The sequence below is a fragment of the Abramis brama genome, assembly GCF_963993115.1.
Source record: "Abramis brama genome assembly, chromosome: 8".
Classification (NCBI taxonomy): Eukaryota; Metazoa; Chordata; class Actinopteri; order Cypriniformes; family Leuciscidae; genus Abramis; species Abramis brama.
In genome coordinates, this window is record NC_139970.1 from 31,325,515 (window position 1) to 31,344,983 (window position 19,469).

The window sequence follows — 19,469 nt, forward strand, 5'->3', positions numbered from 1 at the left end:
TCAAGATCAGCTCAAACATAGTGCAGTCCATGATGAAGCCCATTGTTTACAATTTCATGGAAAAGAGCAGATGTTATCAGAAAGAATTCTCTACTCGAGTATAGCCTCACATTGTTTCAGGCTGAGAAACTCCAGGACCCTCATGTTTGTGCAGAACCACAAATGACAATCTCTTCTCTCCATGTCTGCTGTTATGTCTAAGTTAGAATGTGGGAAATAATCAAACAAAACCTCATATAATTGATGCATTTAACCAAGATCCTTCCACAAGGAAATGGGAAAATAAAAATAAATATATGGTAAGCTTTTATAAAACATGATTTAGGTTTAAAATGTCTTGCGATAAGCATTTAACTACAGGTAAAAGCTAGAAATATTCCTTGATCAAAGGTCTTTGTTCACACTGCAGTCCAATCTGATTTGATTTTCAAATTCAAATGTTAGTATTGACTTTCCCAGCTGAAATCTTGCAAGTGATGAAACTTAGTTCAGACAACATTTGAAAGAATTTTAAACAAAAAACAAATCAAATCAGGATTTAATTTGGTTGCGCTAACCCATTAAAAACATCACAGAGGAGCTCAATCACTTTTAATACACAAACGTTTATTCAGCCAAACTAAGCAACATTATAATAAGAACAGATGTGACTGAGCAAGAGTGAACTTGACAGACCAGCACAAGTCTCAAGTTAAAAGACATGAATCACATTCCTCAGAAACTCTGCTACTACCTTTAATTTCACTGTGCTTGGTGCCACGTCATAAAAACAGAAACGTCTAATCCAAAGATCTAAAAGCGACACGTTTGACATTCTTTTTTTCGACATTTTTCTGTTCTTTAATAAGAAATAAATTTTAGACCACAGAATCTGTGGTACTGGTTTCAATCTACCAGAGAACATAAAAAAATGGACCAAGTCCTATAAACCATGAAATGGACAGATATAGGAGGAGAGAGAGTGCACATGTAAGGGTAGACATATTCACAGGAAGTAATCCAGCTCATAGCGAACGAACGAGTTCTTCTCATCGTTGAAGACGAGAGGATAATGTGCGATCAGTGCGTCCTGGGAGCCGATATAGATGGAGTTGTAGATCTTCCAGTATACGTCACGCACTTTACGAGCAGGATGAAACAAACCCTATTGAGGGAGAAAAACCATTGCGCCATTAGACGAGTCTTCATAACTCAATGGAAAAACTATTACATAAATACCAAACAAATGTGCAGATTCCATGTTGGAAGTGAAACGTACCTGTAAGCAATACTGCAGCATGCGGCAGGGTCCAATCGCCACCCGCAGACCCTCGAGGGCCCCCATTACAGCTTGGATCACATGAGGAGACGTTTCAAAGACATTGGGCCAAACATAGTTGAGCAAATGATTGAGAGAATCTTCACAGCCAAAGCCATAAACTCCCAGAGACATATGCTGCACCACAGCACTGGCTGTTTGCCGGTGTACGAGATCCCTGCGACCGAGAGCAGAAATACAGGAGGTTAGAGTACTATTGAGAACAATCTGCATGCAACTGTCTTGTGAAAAGAAATAATCTACTTCCTTACCTATCCATCAGAGCATCCTCCAACAGAGGTGTGACAGCATAGATATAATCTTTGCCCATTTCACCAATGTACTCAAACAGGAAAGACAGAGACTTTAGGACACCGTTCTGAACATTAAGCTCAGGAACACGGTACTCATTCATCAATGCAGGAAGCACGGTGAATGGCGAACACGTCTCAGCCACGATAGCAATGGCTACCGTTGTGCACACACGGTTCTGACGCTCCTGCACCTTCAGATTGTTGAGCAGCGTGGCCAGCACATCATGAGGACTAGAGAATTAAGAACAGGACAAATTAAAATCCGACATTTTCATCCATGTAATGACAGATTCTGCATTATCAGAGAAGGATTTTACCCAATGGCCTTGGCGATGTAGCCGAAAGTGTTGACAGTAGCTCTACGGATGGCCTTCTTGTGGGCTTTCAACAACTCCAACAATTCAAAACAGATACGCATCCATTCCCTGGCAGACACGTACTCCGCACCCCTGGAATGGATAAGATGCATTTAGGAGGGCATTGACATTTTTTCAAAAGTTAACGGCTTAAATTCTGTGAAGACCTATAGGACTGACCTGTCAGCGATTCTACCCACTAGATCAATGCAGTTCTCCTGCACCTTCTCATGTCTGTTCTTCAAGATGGGAGTCAAACGTGGAAGCAGGTCTTTGATAGGTGGTGTCATCTTGTGCATACCTGAGAACAAGACATTTAAACATTTATTCAAAGTCAAAAGAACACAAAGCAGTAGAAACAATATTCAAATTTATTAAACATTGATTAAAACAAAATGTGATGCACCAAAATAACTAACCAAATCTGAATTGAAGTTTCCATTTAGCCAAAAACCATACTAATTTGTTTTAGACATTTGGGTAACTGAACTTGGTATGCTGTTCAGGATATTGTGTTTTCAGTTAATAAATTAAACCAATCAGAGTAAAGTTCCTCTGTGACAAGATGCCTCTCGATATTTCAGTTGAACACATTTTAAATAATGCTACAGTCACGGTGAAGTGCATCCACAATGCTGACATGTTTAACTGTTGTAGCTTATCCACATTGTGCACAAAATAAATACTGAAATTCAAAAAGCACCATCAGAAAGTGCACTAATTAATCATTACAATCTTTGGGTCGGCCACTCAAAATGATTTGTGATTTTTGCTGCTCTGGATGAAAATTGTGCACATCACTAAAAACAAACATTGTGATCAAAGTTTAATCATTTGGATTAACGCATAACTGCTAGCAAGTACAACTCATAAAGTGCTTTTGCTGACACTCACCAATGACATTGACGATAGCTTTAAGGGCTCCAAGAATGCTACCCAGCACTTCTGGGTATTCTTCTCCCAAATACTCATACAACACCACACCCAAATGGCCCATGAGCTTTTCCTAAAGGGAAATGTCAGAGCAGGATATATATTATTAAGCACGATAAGTAGTTTCATTTAACCAGTACAAGTATAAATGAACATGAGGGCTTCCCTCACCTCTTGGCATGTCTTCATGACCACCGCTGTGCGAGAAATTAGGTCAGCAGCCTGTTGACGGACTTTGGCGGATTTGTTGTTGAGACGCCACAGCACTGTACCGCAGATCTGAGGCAAGTATGGTTTAACTCTCTTACCCAGAGCATTCACCACCGTACCAAAGCCATTCAGCATCACAGAGTCCTGGAGATATAGGCAAAATTATAAGTATTTTAACTATATAAATTAGAAGATTAACGGAGCAGGATTGTTTAACTGCAGCAAAGTCTGAAACTCACCTCAGTGGTCTGTTCCTGAAAGGCGTACAGAATACCGTCAATAAGCTGTTCCTCCAGTTTATGATCGATGTCAGCAGCACCAAGGTTGCCCATGATTTTCTCAATGGTCTCCATCACCATCTTTCTGTACTGCTCAGCTTCATCCTTCAAGTCATCCACGATACGGGAGATAATCTCAGCTGCGCCTACCTTATTGGCCAGCTCCACTGTAGTGTCCACTAACTGTAAAGTGGATAAAAAGACAAATAAAGTGAAATGTGTATTGATCATGGTTAGTTACTCCTAATTAGGTGTTGATCTCACAAACCTGTCTGTAGTTGCGCCTATCCAACGCCATTCGGTGCTGCCAGAAATGTTTAAAGAACGGGGGCAAGATCTCTGTTTTAATGTAATTGGCTTCCACACCATCAGTGCCACAGCACTGCTTCACCACCTACAATATATAAGAAAAAAGGTTAGCCTAAAATGTTCAGAAAGATCATGTTTTTAATACTTCTGAATCTTTTTTTCCTGACGCACCTTGAGGACAATCTTCTTCATCTCCTCGTCAGGAGACTGGAACTCTCGGATGAGGATAAGCATCACTTCTCTGGTGTAATAGTTGGCATATTCAGCATCCATAAGAGGAATCAAGTATCCAATAGCTTTCAAGAAGGCAGCAAGACCCTGAGAAGACAAATAATAGTGTTAAAAACATCTACTAAAAATAATCCTTTCAACCCAAAAACTAAGTTTGAAAGCAAACTTACGGTACAAATAAAAATCACAATTACTTAAATTTACCATTGATCAAAATACACGCTCACCTTGCCTCTGTGTTGCCTGATACCTTTCCAAAGAGGTTTCAGCACAGAATCAAAGGACTCGATACCGTACGGCGTAGCAGCTTCAGCCAGGGCAGCGATAGCCAGAGCACTGATGGTTCGCACTTTCTGCTGCTCATCAACAAGACCTGAGGGAAACAACGGATTGAGATTGGCCTATAGCAGACAATGTTAAAGAATTTTGGTACACCCACGTACAGATGAGTCGGACAGACTTCACCACAAGGCCATACTAACCATGCTCGATAATCTCCACCAAGCTGCGGAGATGGGGCAGGATAGCACAGCCCATGAGAATAGCAATCTGCTGTACGATCTTGATGCCTGTGTGACGAGCCTGCCAGGATTTCTTGCTCTTGCAAACAGCCTTGAGGAAAGGCAGGAGAGATGGAATGCCCAGGGCAGACGCCACGACGGCAAAAGCACGAGCTGTCGTATTTCTCACATACTCGTCCATGTTGTCAATGTCAGGCCTCATGGTGGAGATCATGGTGGCCAGACCGGCAGCCTGTGAAAGAAATGTAGATTTGATTAAATCAAGATCTGTTAATCAACCAGAGATGATATTTGCTATTTGAAGTCAACCATCTTACCTTTGCCAAGTTGGAGATGATCTCTCTACCCTCTACTCTAGCATAGTAATCTTCATCAATCAGCAAAGGCTCAATCACCACAAGAATCTGCAAGAACATCCAGGTACGTTAGAAAAGAAATAAAAAGGAATACATTTATCCTCTCATATTTTAAAATTGATGCTTACAGGTAACTCAGACTTACCTTGTGGACATATGGTCGAACCAAGTCGTCAAGTTTGTAGAGAATACGATCGATGACTTTCACCAACAGATGACGCTCTTGGTCCTCCAGTGTAGGAGACATCAGCAGTGGCAGGATCTGGTTAAATAGGGGTCCTGCACCAAACTCTCTGGCCTTATCTGTGATTTGACGAAGAGCAGCCTGAAATGAGAGTGCTGGTTAGAGATCATATTTGAAAAATTACATGTTACAGTCCACCAAGTTTGAGAAAGGATACTAACCTTTCTCATGGGAGGTGTTCCATTCTTGATCTTCAGAAGCAGCTTCATGATCTTGCGCTCCTTCTGTTCTTCTGGACTGAGGGTGGACTCATCAACTTCAACCTGCAAACAGAGATGGGATAATCAGTCAAAAAAAGTACCAAATATCATTTAATTTTTTATTTTATTACTATTATTTTTTACTTTAATACTAAACTAAATTAATAATAAAAACAATACGACTTTTTTAAAAGTATCCCAATATTGTACAGGAGATATCCCTGGTGCACACGTGACTCACCAGCAGTTTGTCAAAGTACTGGATGTCATCTGGCTTGAGGAAAGGCAGGTTTCCAGAGGGCTGGTCATTGACTTGTTTCATAGATCTGTCCTCTGTTTGCATGTGGAAGCCAGTCATTCCTCCGATGGGGGTGGGAGTGGCAGCTAACTTGCGTGCAGGGGTGCGGATGGGCACATAGCCTGCTGGTGGGGGCAGTACCTGGAAGAATTGGCAAATGAAAATCAGGAATGTCAATAAATTCATTTTTAGACAGAAACAAAAAGTTTCCTGTATATGTTAATATAATTACATACTTTGTATCCTTCTGGAAACATGGCATCAAGTTCATCATCAGTCAATGGGCGGTTCCTCTCATCAATCTCTCGCTCCCAGCGCCAAGCCTGCAGCTGTTCTGGGGTCATGCTCATCAGGTGACCTGCAAACATAGAAAACTTTACAGCAACATCCACAAATTGGTGCAGAAATCATCATTACATTCAACAACAATAGAAATAAACAACAGCATTTGTCCAGTACCTGGAGTGGGCGTGGCCATATTCATGGCAGGTGTTCCCAGAGGGGTTTTTCCAGGGGTAAGCAGAGGAGTTGAAGAGCCCATCTGACTGGCTGGTGTTTCATCCCATCTTGACTTCCTCTTGCTTGCACCCGGGGTGGGCGTCTCACCTACTGACTCATCTCCTCTATCTGTACGTGGAGTCTCAGCCCAGCCACTGCCATGACCAGGTGTCTCTGAAACACAGAATAAAACAACTTAAAATCACTCTGCTCTACGTCTACTATTATAAAATACAAACAAAATGGACAAAATAAAAGACCTCTCTCTGTCTTTGGTGTCTCATCCCAGCGGTTCTTGCGCACGCTAGAAGAGGCGCCTCCATGTCCAGGAGTAGCATGTCCGGGAGTGTCTCGACCAGGTGTAGCAGCTCCGGCTGGGGTGTGACTCGGTGTGGGCTCCCACATACGGGTGCTCGGGGTGGCTCCAGGGGTCTCGCTACCTTTGGCACGGCCAGGTGTCTCATCCCAACGACTGTTGGAAGGCGTGTGTCCCGGTGTATGTCCGGGTGTCTGGGTACAGAGAAGATCATGATTAGCAATATTCCTGGGTAAGTGGCCTTGTGATAATGTTGTTTAGGCTGCAACAATAATTGATAAAACCCATAAATCGATAATGAAAAACAAAAACAAAATTACAAATTTAATGGGCACAAAAAAAAAAAAAAATCCACCAGTCACATCATATTACAGTAGTGAATAATGCATTTGTATGTACACAACGCATCTGAAATACAGTGAAGGAAACAGTGCTGTGGGAAAAGTGCATGAACCAAGTTACCAAAATATGAGAATGCTTTATATTATGTGCTTTAAACAAACTCGTAAGCATATGTTTTACAGACTGATTGCAATACGTTGCAGCCCTGATATTGTTAGAGATAACAGACTCACATCAGAAGACCCATCTGCCTGGTCCCAACTGGACACTTTTTTGGGCGTGGAGTTGCTGGGGGTTTGGTCGGCTGTCTGGTCCCAGCGACGTTTGCGTTTGGCCACAGCAGCCTGAGCAGCAGCAGAGCCGTTCACTGCTTTCAGCTCTCCAGATTTTGCTTTCTCTACCATCTGCAGCCTGATCTCTCTCTGGAGAAAATAACATGAAAGGTTTTAGTCAAAGGAAAATGTCTTAATTTAACTCAAGGTTCTTATGAATTTTTTCAATCTGCAACATCTTATAAACCAACGTTTCACTAGAAGACAAGCACACGGACGTAGAGAAACACTCACCTCTTCTTTGGACAGATGCTGCTCCTTCATAACATCCATGTACGTCCTGACCTGCATCTTGGGGTCCGGTGTTTTGCCCCCTATGCGAAAGAGCACCAACAAGATGCGAGACCGTCAGTCAAGTGAGTCTCAAAACCAGTGTTTTCACACACAAAGCACTACAGTCAACTGTCCCTGAATAGATGGCCTTAATGTTTAAATTACTGTCCTCTCATAACACAAAACAACCCTAGACAATAAAAGCTAAGCACTCTTTACAGTCATACATTAAGAACAGGCAGGTACAAAGAGGTTTCTGTTGCTTTTAAGAGGAGATAAGGAGAGGATATAGCCATCACTGATGCAGGGTCCTGGGCTGCGCTCTCCAGAATACGTACACTTTCAGTGCCAAGGGTCCCTCTGCAGTCAGACTTCAACCGGCAGAAAAGAAGCCTAGAAAATTTCTCTTTACCATTAGTAACACTTTGGAAAAGGGTTTGAACTCACACACACAATTGCATACCACCTGTTCTGTTCTTGTCACTCATTTATAAACAAAAAAGGGAAAAAAACCTTGTAGTATTCCAAAACCGACTTCTAAAATAATTTATTTTACTATACGTGTTGCAGCCAGAGACACTGAACACTTTGGGGAATTCTAATCAAATCTTTAAAAAATAAATCAGAAACAAATTAAGGATTTAAAATGCACACTTGTGCATAATTGTGCATCTGGTTTCATTTAAAAAAAATAAAGCTATGATGAATTGGTTTTTAAAAAAGTTGAAATGAGAAGGGAGGACATGAAGTTGAGAAAATTGTCCTTGATGAGGCTTTAAAAATGACATAACTTCATAAAAGTAAAAAAAAAAAGAAAAGGTTTTTTGAAACCATGGTGGATTCCCCTTAAAGGCCCTCTGGCCTCACACCAAAGCAAAACTACCAACTATGGTCTTGATTTATCTGATAAACACGCTTCTTTTTGTTGACCATAACCTACACAGGACGAGTTGCTGCACCCTTAAGAGAGTGCAGACAGGACTGGCATAGCAGTACTGCTGTAGGAGAGAAATTAAGGACAGTTAGTATGGGCCTGTGGAATCTTGGTACACAGATTCTTCAATAGATATATCTCTATTTTATGATAATAAAATAGAAATATATTTACACAACAGTTTTGTAAAGCTTCCTCTATCTGGGACTACATGCAAGATGATCCAGAATCAATTCCCTCCTATAATCTGATCCTGAATGTTGCCGTTTTGAGAGTGTGTAGCTTGCTAATTTGTAGCAGTATGAGCACCCACAGGCCATAGGTTTAAATATTCTAAAATAGCTGGAAAACATTTCATTGGATGTTCAGTTTGGCTTTTTAACACTACAACCGGTAAACAATTAATTTTAAAGTTTTTCCACAGGTGGCTCAAGTTTATTTAGAGTTCCACTCTTGTTTGGAAAAAAAAACATTACAAAAAAAAAACAACTGACTTTGACACGTCAGGGGTTTCTAGCAAACATGCCATTGGGAAAATATCTAGAATATATTATTAAGGGACAAGAGAAAGCGGAAAAGAAAACTGGAACTGCACAACCACAGTATGCTGCAGCCTCTTGTAATAATAAACTTTTACTTGTACTTAAAGTGTCTTTGTTGGAGGTGCCTGACTATTATATTGCCTGTTTCACACACAAAAAAATACATTAACCCTTCGAACAACACACCTACCTGCAACCTATGCCTTGATGGGACAGATGACACCACCCAACCAACTGTCCCCCAAAACCTTTGCTGCCCAACTCATTTATAACCATTAATCCATCATAATTAATTCTCAATGCATTCCATTAAATGATCTGTGTCTTCCTGAGACAGTCTTACAGGTCAGTTGAGTCCAGGGAGCAAGCTGTTGGGTGGTGTTCGAAGGGTTAAGCAGCAAAAAGACCAGTCTGGACCGGAACTTCATGGGCAGAGTAAATACTGATCGGCATGGACAGATAAATTAAACAGAGGAGAACGATGGTGTGAAATTTACCATCAGCAAACGGGTCGTGGCGCTCTGGTGAGATGATCATCTTTTGTCTGCGTTTCTTGTACTCGTCCTCGCGGTCCGAAATCTTCTGTGGTCTGTGTTCAGCAAAGGGATCATACTGCAGGGTGGGCAAAACAGAGAATATTGTATAATCACAGTTTTCTTCTATATCCTACAACAAATGCATTTGGGAAATACATAGTGACATTTTATTGAAAACTTCACAAAACTAAACAAAAAGAATATTGGAACTTGAAAATGGAAAATCTGTCCATTACCTGCTCATCTGACTGAGGAATGGAATTGAGTATTGCAACCGGTGCATGATATCCTGGTTTCTTCTGTCCAAGCAGACTAGTGGAAGAATCTTCATCATCATCCTGAAATAAAAATAGTAGGGATCAGAAACACCACCATGCAGTACTTACACATTCTGACATGTTTTTTTTTTTTAAACTATTAAAAGCATTTTGTCATCGCTTACTTCTTCCTGCTCATTGGCAGCAATTGAAGTCACATATCCGGCAAAACGGCTGTCACTGCCTCCGTAGATCTCCTGGTCATAATATCCAGTGGAATCAAGCCCGACACCCTGGTCAGCTCCCTCTGCCAGGGCGGCTTTCATCCCCTGGATTTCCAGGATCTGAGCCTCTATGTCTAAGAAAAAAAACAGAAAAAAAACCCCAGATCAGAACCCCAAAATACCTACAAACTGCTTACAACTGTATATACCCATCAAGAGAGACATAATTTCTTTGATATATTTATATATATATATAGATAGATAGATATATAGATAGATAGATAGATAGAGAGAGAGAGAGATGTACGTGCATACACACTTAGCAATCTTCTAATATAGACAATATAACAGTAAACATGTATATTGTGTTGTTCATTTTGCATAATATAAAGATACATGCGTTTTACATAACCGCCGTAAATTACTGGACGATGAATAACTTACAACTCATTTCTACAAAGTGCTAGAAATAACCACACTCAATTAAAACCTTTATGTAGAAATTAGATAATGGGACAAGTTTTGTTCTGTGTTTGACTGTTTGCAACGCCATTTTGGTTTCAGTACATCGGTGTTTAACCAGTACGTTTTAACATTTACACAGTATAGGCAAATAGCATAATAGGTAATACGCATTTCTGTAAATGAATGTTAGAAATAACTCTGTTATAAACCACAATACAAATCTCCAGATGGAGGATTAGTTGATATTTCTCATGTGCGCCACGGCCAGGTTTAAATCAACGATCAGACGCCATATTCTATTCACCGCCTCACACAGGTCTAATTCGGCTTAATTCTCGCTAATTCCACTTCTTAAGACTAGAGATAGCACCCAAATACAATATATGTGTATGAACAACAAAATGCGATATATTCATAAGAAAAAATTGAACAAATTTACCGTCGTGTGTTTTGGCGATCTGCGCCATTTTCGAGCTGTTGTGTGCGCCTCAGTACCGGAAGGCCTTTGACTGCACATCCGACTCTGCGGTCATAAGAACGCGCATGCGCAGAGCACGAGCACTAGACGTCATCATCACAGCTGGCAAATGTCAACAACACCCCCCGCTCTGCTTGATAAATGTAGCCATAGTGTAGATTTTGGGAGATTTCTTTGTGCGTACATTTTAGACTCCAAGATATAGATTATATATCTTGTATATAATCTTGTAGATTATATATTATAGCTATTTATAATAACACACCTTAATTGATGAAATATTTATGTGGCAAAGACCACACTTTATTCCGAGGAATGTCATCAGGACATGCAACTTTTGATCTCTAAAAATAGCCGTTCTAAAAAGCTTTTAGAAACCTATTCTAAACAAAAGGATTATATAAAATGCATATATTGTTTCAAATTGATATGTTACACAACCTTCAAATGAGGCAGAAATCCATTACAGTTTTCAAAAAGCATTATGTAGAATAAAGAATAGCGTCCATTTCCATAGACAATCTTGTGGAGTAACTGAAATGCTATACATTTGAAAATAATATAACAAATATTAAAATTTAGTATTAATTGATATAAACCAAATAATGGCATTAGTCTGGATCTGGAAGAAATATATATATATATATATATATATATATATTTTTATTATTATTATTATTATTTTTTTTTTTTAAATATTCTAGTTATTCTAAATTAATAAAGGTGAGTTCAGAGATCAACCGCCAGTCAATGACCATTTTCTTATCAAAATATGATAGCTTAAAGGGAAATTTAGAGATAACCTACTTTAGAAAATACATCATTGGAAAAAGTGTTCCAAATTGGATCAGGGCTAACTTATATTGTATCAATTTCATTGATGTATGACAAGCAGTCTAAGTCAATGTAGTTCAGTAGTATTTTTATAACAGCTATAATACGGGACAGACATGAGGGGTGAATACAGGTTGATTGGGACACTTTTCCAAGTCATCTCAATGGCAAAAAAGTGTCCCAATCAAATCACTCTGAATTCACCCCTATGCATTTTAAACTAAAGGCATTTTCCTCAAATGTATTCGTTTAAACGTATTCGTCTTTTTAAAACTTATTAGTGATTTTACATTGTGTCCTCAAACAAATTTAGCTGTAACCTTTACTAACTATGCACTGTAGGTCGCGCAGTCTGGGCAACCCAATCCTGCATCCCGTGACAATTCTGCGCACGCAAACCCTGTGCACAATTAAAATACTGACGTCAGTAGTTTCACTATGTGACGGACGGAACACTCAACCAATCCGAAGTCAAGAAAAACAGCTTCAGCCAATGAGATCCCAGGGAGGGTCTCTGAGAAGGCTGGTCTTCGAGACGGGAAAAAAAGATTTCTCGACGGGAGGAGGCGAAAAAGAGGTGAAGTGAAGATGGCGAGAGGCTCCCGGTGTTTGAGGAGAGCGGTGGCGGAATGTATCAGAAATTTACCTTCCACAACCAGTCGAGAAACACCGGGCAGGAATGGAGTGAGGTAATTAACGACGGTTTAGTGTTTCGAACGGCCTATGTGCGGTTATGTGAAGATCGAAGTGATTACTGAAATAACTCGCGAGCTGCTGACGATAGTTGGACGGTTAGTTTCGCTCTTACAAGTGGATACAATTTAAGGCCAACTTGACATTTGTGTTAATAAAACCTTTATTTATTGTCCAACAATGTATTAATGCATTTGACGTACTCAAATAAATGTGTAAAAAAACCACACTAACTTTAGGAGGAAGGGTGGGAGGGAGTCACATATCTGGTTGCCAGATAAGTGACAGTGGCAAGGTTAAGATATTATGTAATTGACCAGGTGTATCTAACAAGAGCTTTTCTCATTTTGGAATAAATGATTATCAACTGCATGCAGCGGGTGTTTATTCGAGTGTATTTATTTTATTAATATAGCTTCAAGCTCAGATGCAGCCAAATGCTTTTAAGGGGAAACAACAAAAAGTGTGATTTTTGTTTCATTTTTGAAGAATCTGGTCACCAGCTGCATACAGTTAGTGTTAGTTAAGATTTAATTATTATACAATATAGCAGCATATCAGATGCAAACACTTTTTTTATTGGGGAAACAAACTTTTGGCACCCATTTACTGGGGAAATAACAAACAAACTTTTGGCACCCACCATGTAACCAAATATATAGTGCAACAATGATTTCATTTCAACAATGATGGTTCCAGACACCTTTGCAGGTTTACAGAATTCTGCAGACTATGTGACATCACAAGCCAAGCTGTGACGTTTATCACTTTTGGCCAGGGACGTAGTGTTCCCATACCACCTGCTGGGCAGCTTAGTGCCATAACTGCTTGGCATAAGGCCATCTGAAGTTTCTGCTCTGTCAATATCTGCTGTCACAGTTACGCATTGCTTGACAGCTCTTGACAGCTCTTGGCAGCACTTGCGTCGACATGAATGAATTAGGGTGCCGGTCTCTCCATTGAGGAGATATTGTGCCTTTTTTAGAGCAAAGTCCCATCCCCTTGCGTTTCAGATATGTGTACGTGATTGATCTGGCATACATCGGACACATCTTAATGGAATGGGTTGTTACTATTGCCCTTGACTTGGTTATAGTGGTCAGTGATTTCTTGTGATTTATGTCTTGCCAAATAGAGGACAGGTTAACATGTCATGATTTGCATATCCTTATATTTCCTTTAACCATGCTCCCAGTCCCATGGCATGAATGCACAACTCCATAAGGTTTTGTAGTTAATGATGAACAGTTTGAATCAAGAAGTACACTTTTTTTTTCTTTTTTTCTAGTACACAACCGCTTTATGCAGCTTGTATTGTGGATTGCTTGTGTGGTCTAATTTGCAAGGCTGGTAGCATCACAGTTGGCATTTTTAAGCCCCTCATTAACATTTCAGAAGCTGTAAATTAAATTAGCCAGTGCATAACAATTAAAACAATACCGGGATCTCTTAAATGCTAATTTTTTACACACAATTGCATATACAATTTGCACAAATAAGTCATGATAGAGAATTGTACATAAACTCTGTGCAACCACATCTAGGCTACACATACTTTTGGAAAGGTTGTTGACAGCTGTTTGCCAATTTTTTTTTGTACATTTTAGTTACAAAAGTAACAATAAAGAGTCCATAATTATAATATAATTTGTTAACAATTATTCAGTTGTTTGTTAGGGATACCACAAGTAAATTAGTAATGCTGAGATGGACATCACTGAAAGTGTTTCAGTGTGTTTATTCAATTAAGGATTCGTCAGCCTGGTAGCTCATAAGTTTGTGAATCTTGAAATGATTTTTTTAAAAGAGCTGGCTTCAAAGAGTCGTTTATGAATTGGACTACATTGGTTGTGCTGTATGTATGTGTGCGGCCCACAAGGACAACTCAATTTTAGAGTAGTTATTGGGATTTCGCATATTATTGTGATTTGATTAAAGATAACGAGCAACTGTTTTCACTATTCTTAATTCTTGATTGAGAGTCCAAATCTTGTTAATTGCAAACAGCTATCTATGTTGTTCATACGTTCTCTCCACTCTTATCTGACTCAGGAGTCGTCTGCTATCTTGACACATTCAACAAACAGATAGTCCCTAAATTATCACACTAACAAAGTCTATGTATAGGTACTGAGTATGCTTTTGCTGAATGACACACTTTCACCCTGTTTTGTCAACAGATATCTGTCTTCATGTGGAATTCTGATGACCAGAGTGCCTCCCCTCTTCAGGGCTGTGTCAGGTCGTACTGTGGTGGCTCCTGCCAGGAGCTTCTTCAACTTCTCAGAGTCCTTCAACAAGAGGAAGGAGTACTCTGAGAGACGTATTATTGGGTATGTTCCCAATCAAGTGTGATATGGTGCATGATCTGTTGCTATTTTTTATTGAGGTCCATGATTACGTTAGCCCCAGTGTCCCTGCAAATATTGTTTATGTAACAGGGCATGGGAATATTTATTGTGTCAGCTTTCTAGGTATCTGGGGTTATTGGAGTATGGATCTGTTCTGGTTATCTCACGTCATCACAAGTTACTTAGGAACCGCTTCTGACAACCGATGCCTGACATTTTAGAGCAGAGGATCAGCTGTCCTGCAGAATAGAGCCCCAGCACTAATGCAGCACATGAACACATACTTAATTCGAAGAAGAACTTGTCTGCAGCCTATGACACAGGACAGGACACACTACATCTGCCATGTTGGCATCCTCCTTTGACCCATGTGCTCTTTGACCTATGACATACTAACAGTAACCTAAACAATTCACTTCAGTGTTACTTACACTTGAAAAGAGACACCTAGCTCACAAGCCCCCCTCAGACTTACATTTCAGATTCAGATTAGACCAATCTACCTTTTTATGACCAGTCTAGATTCAGACTAGATTCTACAGGAAGGTGGTTCTCCTGAGACATACTATTGGTATCCAGAAGGCTGTAAGCAGTGAGCCATGAGAATCACCATTGTACCCTTCCATTGAACCATACATTACTTCAGGGCAAGTCCATGTAATAAATGTACCATTAGTAGCTTTGGATAAAAGCATGTGCTAAATGATTACGTGAATATCCAGGAACAAAACTGAGCGCCTGTGTAGTAAGCGCGTTTTAAAAAGAATCATATTGGTCGGATTGTGTCTTAAAAGCAAATGGTGTGGGACTTGAGTTATTTCTCTGAACATTTTATTTTATCTTTCATCTTTAACTTGAAGGTCTTAAAATGCTCCAAAATGAGACCTTCAAACCTAAGATGACACCACTTCTACCTCTGATGGACCCTGTGTACAAAAAAGTGACTGTAAACAAACAGTGTTTGACCTTTCTTCTGTCTTGATTCCATTCTGCAGTGACGTTCAGCATGACTCAATCCCACACTGATATGTGCCTTCATATCTGATTGGTTGTCTGAATCGACCATCAGAAACATGTTTCAGTGACGGCACTAAATCCATCTTCGTCTTTAGCAACAACCTTTTGTTTGGGTCACACCTATATGGTGATGAGTTATATTTAAATCATCCAATCTCCTTTGCAGTGAGGTTATGAGCTGCCATGCCGATATTGTTAGATTTATAGGAAAGGTCATCGCACTCTTCAGACTATAACTGTAGATTCTGTGGTGTGACGTAATGGCTAAAGGAGCTCAGGGCGGGTAATCAGACAGTTTATATGAGCTATCACCATTGTGACCTTGAGCACTTAACCCTGGATTACTCCACTGTATTCGGTGTACTGTAAGTCACTTTGAGTTAAAGTGTCTGCCAAATTACGTAGAAAGACCTCCCCTCCCCCCAAATTACAATTGGTATAATTTACACAGAGCATTATTGTATTATTTTGGCTAACTGTCTTTTCTATGGCATGTAGGTACTCAATGCAGGAAATGTATGAAGTTGTGGCCAAGGTAGAAGACTACCTGCTGTTCGTGCCCTGGTGCAAGCGTTCAGACGTTGTATTCCGCCGCACGGGATTTTGCAAGGCCAAGCTGACTGTGGGCTTCCCTCCTGTGGTAGAAAACTACACCTCTCTCATTACTACAGTCCGCCCTCATTTGGTGAAGGTATGTACATCTTCATTTTTCTTAAATATAGATCTATTGTATGAATTGATGGCAGTGATTTAGTGGCATATACAGTGTTATCAGACTTTGTTAATCAAGTGTGTGAGCTACAAGTCATTTCTAACTTTTTCTGGTCTTAAGGCATCTTGCTCTGATGGAAAACTTTTCAATAGCCTTGAGACGGTGTGGCGCTTCAGTCCTGGTCTTCCTGGCTACCCCCGTACATGCACCCTTGACTTTGCTGTGAGTATTACCAACACAAACTGGTTTATCGTCCTCAGGTTAAGCTGCACTTTTTTTGTTGAATGTTTTTGAAACTGAAGTTCTTTTTAGTTTACTCAGCATATGCAGATGAAGCAGAAGAATATAACTAAACCTTTTTAGCAGTCTTAATGTTAAAGATTACATAAACACTAAATATACTTAAGTCTGAAGTATATTTAGGGGATTTTGCAAAGACTGCTGTTTTATCATTGCTCATACTTAAAGGAATATTTAAGAAATGAAAGTTTTGTCATCACTTATTCACCCTCATGTCATCCCAAGCCCTTAAATCTTTGTTCATCTTTGAAACACAAATGAGGTTATTTTCAGTATTTTTAATTTCTATTGAAAGTTTGTTAAACCAAAACACTTCAGACACTGTTGCTTTATGTGATGAACATATTTACTTTCAGCCTTTTTTCACATACAAACTGTGATCAACACATACATGAAGCTTATCAAATATGGTAAACAGAACTGGTTCTTGTGTGTCAAGCAAGTACATTTCAGCTTGCTCAAGGAGTCCCATTCTCCTTCTCTTATATTTCAGAAAAGTTCTGGACCTTGAACCAGCTCTGAGATGAGTTATAACATTTATGAATTACAACATTTGATAACATTTGATTCAAAGCAGGAATTGAAAATCAGTGGGGAAAAAAGATTGTACTTGGCTCCTATTAAGTGGAAATGAAACATCTACTCATCCCATAAAGCACTGCGAAAAATGTAAATGAATCAGTTTGTCTTTAGAATGGTATCCTACAAATATTCATAATGGTGGCTTTGCTGCAACGCTGAAACAAGATTCACCAATCAGTTTCATTGCTTCTGGTGTTTGACTGTTAAACATTTTTGTAATTATTTTGTTTATAAGTCATCACACTGACTTTTACACAAGCTTGTACCATCATTTAACAAACTTAGAGCTTATGTTAGGTCTCTCTTAGAAGGTTTAACTTATGGAACCCGACTTGTGAGCTTTATAAATGACGACGTGGGACTGTCTTTGATTCGCTGCTTCTTTCTGTTCCTAGATTTCCTTCGAGTTCCGCTCGCTCCTGCATTCTCAATTGGCCACCGTTTTCTTCGACGAGGTCGTGAAGCAGATGGTGACAGCCTTCGAGCGGCGGGCGGCCAATCAGTTTGGCCCAGAGACACAGATCCCACGTGAACTCATGTTCCATGAGATCCACCACACGTAGTTCATTCCACATCTTCAGACGGATGGGGAGGGGGTGTCGTTCAGGGAACTGGGGGTTTTATTGAACGCATACATTTAGAGTATTATAAAGACAGTCGGGAGAGCGGGAAAGCTGTGTGCCTGAATATCGTCAGTGCCTGGTCCAAACAAAACGGTTGATTTAAAACATTTAATGCTAAAAAACATGGCTGGATCTTTTTATGGGGGGCTTGATTGTCCCCACTGTGCCCTGCCCCACTACCTCCATGTAAACTTTTTTAAAACCCGCTGTCAATATGGCACCAGGAGCCGTATTTTTTATATGAGGACCTTGACATGGTTTTAAAAACAGCTGCCAAAAACCATAATGGCTTCATGAATGGCACAGTAGACAAAGGTCATGGGTTTCTTCGAAAAGACATTATTTTGAGGTATTTGAAAGTGCATTATGGAAAGATTGTCCCTCACGTTACACAGTTTATGTGACAGGTGAGTGATGTATTTATTTAAAAGCTTTTAGGTGATCCTTTAAGATTTCAAGAAAGGGACGAGGAGACTCAACCTGAGTGCATACGTCACGTGCAGACTGACAGTTACTGCAGGCAAATGCACATAAAGCGCTATCAGGGTATCAAGGCCGCATACCGGACTCAGGTCTGTTGTATTCTTGCATACCAGCACAATTAAAGGCTTGAAAAACAAACGCTGAGAGGCTGACAAAAAAAACACTGCCTTGCGTTATACAAATTTGTGCAGTTTATTACTGGCAGTGGCGCTCCAGTTCACTCCTCCGATGGAAGTGAAATCTCATGATTTTAAGTGTCCATACTAAAGACTGCTTTTCTCTCCTAGAGGTGTGCAATATATTTGTATGTGGTTTTTAACAGACTGCTCACCCATCTACGATATCCACTGCTTTTAAAAGGGCCCAAACTCTGGGAACAGAGAGCGTACCGAATCTTTCCCAGAGCTCTCATCAGATTGTAGTGAGGTATCCGTCGCCACCGACCTTTAAAGATTCCAATCCACACCCTGCTCACATCCTCATGATTACTGCTTTTTTTTTACAGAGAAAGTTACATATTATTTATCCTTATCTTAAATACATGTATGCGTGTAATCCGTGTATCCTATATTTATTTTGGTTATGGGTTAACCACGTGTACATATCTGATGTAAGACCACAGACTAAACTTTAGTGCGCAACTGAGCTACAAAAAAAACAAAAGAATAATCTTTTCTTTTTTTTTTCATTTCTTTATTTCTGGGATATCTTCTTTTGTTTGTTTTAATTGAGGTGTTTTAATGAGTGTGTTGTGGGTGAATATATATCCTGCCTGCATGGTTTATAAACTATTTTTATATGTAAAACCTAGCCTTGTCTGGTGTGGTTTGTGTTTTGTTTATCAACATCTGGTTCTGACTAGTTTCTAAACTTAAAATAGGTTGATCATGTGAGGGGGTAATATTAGAAGGCTTCCAAAAAACCCATTTTATGACCCCTAGTGGCCAGTGTCAGTGGCGGCTCTAAGATCTAATTACAACACACTGGCTGTGTTGGAATGGAATATTAGTGTCATGAAAATGTGCAGAACGCACAGCATGCTGTCTACTATTTTTAGTTTTAGATAGTGTGTGAAATGGAATTAATTATTCAATGGTATAAATATCAAATTGAAGCATGTAACATTCGTC

General features: G+C 39.7%; 2 protein-coding genes across 6 annotated transcripts; one reads left to right on the plus strand and one right to left on the minus strand.

Moving 5' to 3' along the window:
- Positions 1-585: 585 nt before the first annotated feature.
- sf3b1 (splicing factor 3b, subunit 1) lies at positions 586-10,804 on the minus strand. Of its 5 annotated transcripts, XM_084121815.1 has the most exons (25): positions 10,706-10,804; positions 9,763-9,935; positions 9,557-9,658; positions 9,282-9,396; positions 7,270-7,349; positions 6,937-7,125; positions 6,306-6,555; positions 6,007-6,219; positions 5,784-5,905; positions 5,491-5,688; positions 5,211-5,312; positions 4,951-5,130; positions 4,767-4,853; positions 4,411-4,681; positions 4,156-4,301; positions 3,869-4,015; positions 3,657-3,782; positions 3,350-3,571; positions 3,072-3,254; positions 2,862-2,973; positions 2,148-2,268; positions 1,929-2,060; positions 1,570-1,842; positions 1,259-1,475; positions 586-1,144 (listed from the first exon to the last, which is right to left on the minus strand). In XM_084121815.1, the coding sequence occupies exons 1-25, from the start codon at positions 10,731-10,733 to the stop codon at positions 986-988; spliced, it is 3,948 nt and encodes a 1,315-aa protein (XP_083977941.1). In that variant the 5' UTR covers positions 10,734-10,804; the 3' UTR covers positions 586-985. The 5 variants fall into 5 exon arrangements, 4 of the variants coding, with proteins under 4 accessions (XP_083977941.1, XP_083977942.1, XP_083977944.1 ...); XM_084121816.1 differs by lacking the exons at positions 9,282-9,396; positions 9,557-9,658; positions 9,763-9,935; positions 10,706-10,804 and adding an exon at positions 7,647-9,142; XR_014607454.1 differs by lacking the exons at positions 586-1,144; positions 1,259-1,475; positions 1,570-1,842; ... (14 more) ...; positions 6,007-6,219; positions 6,306-6,555 and adding an exon at positions 7,647-7,701 and having other exon boundaries at positions 7,065-7,125.
- A 1,304-nt stretch (positions 10,805-12,108) lies between these two features.
- coq10b (coenzyme Q10B) lies at positions 12,109-19,149 on the plus strand. The gene is made up of 5 exons (XM_084122321.1): positions 12,109-12,267; positions 14,452-14,604; positions 16,138-16,330; positions 16,472-16,573; positions 17,629-19,149. Exons 1-5 carry the CDS (start codon positions 12,167-12,169, stop codon positions 17,794-17,796), a joined length of 717 nt encoding a protein of 238 aa, XP_083978447.1. The 5' UTR covers positions 12,109-12,166; the 3' UTR covers positions 17,797-19,149.
- The last annotated feature ends 320 nt before the right edge of the window (positions 19,150-19,469 follow it).

Bases quoted from the DNA above. Each gene is read 5' to 3' on its own strand.
- coq10b (XM_084122321.1), top strand. From the start codon at position 12,167: ATGGCGAGAGGCTCCCGGTGTTTGAGGAGAGCGGTGGCGGAATGTATC. The intron at 12,268-14,451 runs GTAATTAACGAC...TTTTGTCAACAG, and splicing joins CCGGGCAGGAATGGAGTGAG to ATATCTGTCTTCATGTGGAA. The intron at 14,605-16,137 runs GTATGTTCCCAA...TATGGCATGTAG, and splicing joins TCTGAGAGACGTATTATTGG to GTACTCAATGCAGGAAATGT.
- sf3b1 (XM_084121815.1), bottom strand. From the start codon at position 10,733: ATGGCGCAGATCGCCAAAACACACGACG. The intron at 3,783-3,868 runs GTGCGTCAGGAA...TATATATTGTAG, and splicing joins TGAAGAAGATTGTCCTCAAG to GTGGTGAAGCAGTGCTGTGG. The intron at 3,255-3,349 runs GTGAGTTTCAGA...CTATATCTCCAG, and splicing joins TTCAGGAACAGACCACTGAG to GACTCTGTGATGCTGAATGG.